We start from the raw sequence: 4,607 nt of genomic DNA, 5'->3' as shown, positions 1-4,607 counted from the left end.
CTTTTCAAAATGGATATATGAATTGTGTGGAGAAAATTTATTCAAAAGGTTCACCTATATATTGAAAAAAGCTGTAAAATATACATGAGGAAAAACTATTCATTTTAATGGTAAAACCTTTGTTTATTCATTACACATTAAAATAATGACAGGAAAAATGGTTTTTAATACGCGTTGAAAAAGCGCTTGTTTGGACAATTCACGAAAATAAGGGTTTACCGTATTTTCGATCTGAACTCCTACGTGAAATAATAATATTTTTTAGGATATTTACACATATATGTAGCATCTTGCAACACTATGACTAGTTATTACAGTATAAAATAATTTTTGTTTATTGTAAAATGAAAATTAACATTTGTATGAATACCTCTCGGGATTATAACGCCACTTATTCCATGACCAGTTTACTCTTCTGTGAGTTCTGCTTCTTGTCTAACTTTATCTCTTTCACCCATTGTTCCATTAGCACCATCATAGCCACATTCGGGCTTTTTGCGTTCTTCCTTACTTACACATTCTACATCATTTAATACAATGCGTTCATATATATTCCTAAAATAAGCTAACTCGTCACAATAATCATTATTACTACCCGTACTAATACAATAAACTGTCTTGTTGTGTTCTTTAAGACGTTAAAGGAAGCGCATAATGTACCCCTTTTTATATTTTCTTCTATTAACCCCCTATCTGTAATATTATTATAACATTTCAAATAATCACATAATGTTTTTATATTGTTAATTTGATTCAACTCCATTTTATTAATTTCGCATATATCAGGTTCATCTCCTCCTTCAATAAAAATCTTACTGAAAAACTCAGTACCTTATCTTGAGGAAGATTACTACTTATGAAATAATCGTAAAACCAATACTTAAAGTGGAAACATTTTTTTGACGGATACCTAGTAAAAAGTGGAATATCATTATCCGAACCTAAGGCATGAAAGTAATTAATAGGAAATATAGTTAGAAACATTCAAAGTAGCATCTGACGTTCCTCCTTCAACATCAACGGCATCTGTGGTTACTCCGTAAATCAAAGTTAGCTTCATCTTCTTTCACCATAGCCTGCACATAAGTCTACTGCATCCTCAATATCATCGGGAAATTCTTCTAAAATGTGTTCTTCATTTGCATCATGTATGTATTTCTTTAAGTCATCATTTTTTTTTTTAATACTTATCTAAATAAAAAAAAGAGAAATGAAAAAATATTAATAAGTAAATTTTACATCATAGAAAAGTATAATAACTGAAATTGGAATATGTAAAAACCGCTTTTCTTAATTTATAATGTGCCGAGTGCTGCTAGTAAAAACAGCTTTATATACACTGATAGCTACCACTTATAGTGGCTAATTCTTTTAATTTTTTTTTTTTCACATAAAGTTTTATATTCTTAAATGTGCAAAATAATTTTTTTTTTAAGATGTATACAATACCATTTTGAGCATTGAATTACATACAAAATAGGTATTATCGCTAATACATCAAATATTGTTGATTAAATTAGACAAACAAAAAGATTACTACTAATTAAAATAAAGTAATTTTCAAACAATGTCAAAACAGTAAACTAAAAAAAAATGCTAATAAAATATAACTAAACAAATAAAACAAATCAAAAGTTTTAATTATTAAAAATGAAATATATAGAGATGTGTGCAAAGGGTCGTAAAAACAACTGCTTTATTATTTATCCAGATAGAAATATTCAAGCATATTGTCTTATGTGACCTTGCAAATTAAGTGGTACTCTGTAATATATTTCTACACATTTTTTTTAAACAATATTTAGATAATGCATAGCACTCGGTGGATGGCCTTATCATATATCATTCCTTATTTTCCATTTTTACAAAATTTATGGAAATATAGGAGCACATAATTGAGGTATGTAGCACACTGCTACTGAAGCAGTTTTTCTCATACACACCGAAACTACAATTCCAACATTTTTAAATAATGAATTCACTCTAGATTGTTCTAATATTGTGTCACGTTTTTACAATAATAATTAATGTGACATATTGCACATCTAGATAAACGCCTTAAGGATTAGAACAAACATATACATTTTTGTAACCTATTAGTCAACGTTAACTTGTTTATCTCTCCCATTTCATTATCTCCACTTTTTATAAAAAATAGATACTCGTACTATGTTGGTTACTTTCCCCTCTACCCCACGTGCTAGCTCCAAACAGTTTCATCTTAAAAACATCTACTTAGTAGTAAGAGTCTTGATCAGGGTGATAATTCAAATATAATCGATCCGTTTCAGAATCTAAAAACGTTTCCTCAGATCCATACATTTCTAACTCCTTTTCATACTGTTCATAGTAATTATGTTCAAATATCTTTCCCTTTTTCTTTTTTTTTTTCCGAGAATTTGGTTCCAATCGGGAAGACTAATATAAAAATGAAATATAAAACGCGTGAAAATATATATGCTTTGTAAGCGTACATTTAGAAGTAACATAAATTGTAGCTACCAACAAAATATTCACATTTCACAAAATAGAATGTGCAATTACCCTGTTGTAGTAGAAAAGGAAGAAAATTGTTCCAAGTACTGCGATGGCCATGATGATGTTGCGAAAAAAGTTTGAGTCTAACTCTTCATGTATAGTTCCTAAAGTACTCGTGGCTTCAGAATTGGTCAGAGGCACCATATCGCCTGCACGTTCAGGAGTATAATATGGTGCTGCATGAACTGCCTCTACAGAGCCCTCTATTGATGGAGGACTAAAGGTTGCTGCATCTTCCAAAGTGACTAACGCTTCACCGTCTAGAAGTTCTGGTGCTTCCTCTTCAGCTAATTCACTTTCAGCTGCTGTTTCTTCAGGTTCTTCTTCATCCACTGCCACTTTAGGTACTCCCGGTTCATCTACTGTCTCTTTAGGTTCTGGTGGTGGAGGTGGCGCAGCTGGTAATTGTGTGGGTTCGGCCAGAGCAGGTTTTGCCGCTACGGGTTTTGCAGGTACAGGTGTTTCCGCTGCAGGTTTTAGTGCTTCTGGTGTTCCCTCTCCAGATTCCGTCCCTCCAAGTACTGTCGCTACAGGTTTTGCTGCTACAGGTTTTGCAGTAGCAGGCTTTACAGGTGCAGGTTTTGCTACATCACCTCCTGTATTTCCCGGTCCTTTCTGTTCACTTCCTTCCTCTTTACTTCCTGCCACTTGACTTCCTTGAACTTCAGCTCCTTCCGCTTTAATTCCTTGAACTTCAGCTCCTGCCTCTTTACTTCTAGGATCTCCAGGTCCTTCCGCTTTACTTACTAGATCTCCAGTTCCTGGAGCTTTATTTCCTTGATCTGCAGTTCCTGGCGATTTACTTCCTTGATCTCCATTTCCTGGCGCTTCACCTCCTGCATCTCCAGTTCTTGCCTCTTTACTTCCTGTATCTCCAGGTCCTGCAGCTTTATTGCTAGGATCCCCAAGTCCTCCCGCTTTACTTCCTTGATCTGCAGTTCCTGGATCTTTACTTCCTAGATCTCCAGGTCCTACCTTTCCATTTCCCGCCACTCCACTTCCTGCTCTCTCACCTGGTCCCACTACCCCTACATCCCCTTTAGGCACTTCCGCTGGTTTTGCTTCCAAAGCCTTTAGTTCTTTTTGTAATTTTGGTAATAGATCATCAGGTCTGGTCTTATACTCACATTTGATATAAGGTTCACAAACAAGTTCCACATCCTCGTCATAACAGCAATCATACTCCTTATTTTGAAATAAATTATTAATATAGGTAACATAACGCGCATATTTTTCACACGTAGACTTATCAGAATTAGTGCAATTAATATCTTTGTAATTTTCAAAATAATCGTGCAAATCTTTTTCTTCTTTCCAGATTTCTGGTGTCCCAGATACATAACATTTACAAGATTGCAAATTAGGAAATTCCCCAATTTTTAATTCCACTAAATCAAAAAATTTATCACTAACTGTTTTGTTATTAAATTTATTATCAGCWYTMYAKTTTTTGCTTATCTGATCATAGAACCAGTATTGAAAATAAAAACAGCCATGTTTACGATCATCATTATTAGATATACCAGATAATCTTTTTAAATGCTTCGATACCTTATTACAAAGTTCTTTATCTTCTTTCTTCGGGCTTCCTAAATCTTTTTCACAGTAATTATCGCTATAATCCTTAATATCCAAGTCATCCAATTTTTTATATTCCTTATATGAAGGCAATTTTTCTAAGTGTTTTTCCTATTAGCCAGGCGGGATAAAAAAAATGTAATTATGTAAATAAGCATTCCCGATAAAGAAAAGGTATTCTACAAATCTTAGAATAGCATACAATAATGAAGTAGTAAGCTATATGTAGACTGAAAATAAAAATGTACCCAATTATTTTCTTCTGAAAGTGCCATCCTGTTATATAACAATGCTCATATCATAGTTACGCACACATGTACATTTGAAAAATTATCACGCGTAATCTGCTGCTATATCTTAGATTACTCTATATTAAGTTTAAAATATAGACAAATGGGGTCAATTAATAAGGTCGTCTTATTTCTCTTTTTGTCCAAGCCATTACAGTATCATAATATTTTTTTCCAAATGAACTCTTTTAATTAAGCATG

The 4,607-nt window shown here is 33.1% G+C and overlaps 1 protein-coding gene across 1 annotated transcript; it reads right to left on the bottom strand.

Annotated features, from left to right (window-relative positions):
• Window positions 1-2,235: 2,235 nt before the first annotated feature.
• On the bottom strand, window positions 2,236-4,391 carry PVX_022685 (variable surface protein Vir24-related; the record flags this gene model as incomplete). Its single annotated transcript, XM_001612479.1, has 3 exons — window positions 2,236-2,418; window positions 2,545-4,227; window positions 4,365-4,391. The coding sequence occupies 3 exons, from the start codon at window positions 4,389-4,391 to the stop codon at window positions 2,236-2,238; spliced, it is 1,893 nt and encodes a 630-aa protein (XP_001612529.1).
• Window positions 4,392-4,607: the final 216 nt, after the last annotated feature.

This window comes from Plasmodium vivax, genomic scaffold, assembly GCF_000002415.2.
Source record: "Plasmodium vivax scf_6742 genomic scaffold, whole genome shotgun sequence".
NCBI classification, from domain to species: domain Eukaryota; phylum Apicomplexa; class Aconoidasida; order Haemosporida; family Plasmodiidae; genus Plasmodium; species Plasmodium vivax.
This window is presented reverse-complemented; position numbering and strand designations above follow the sequence as displayed.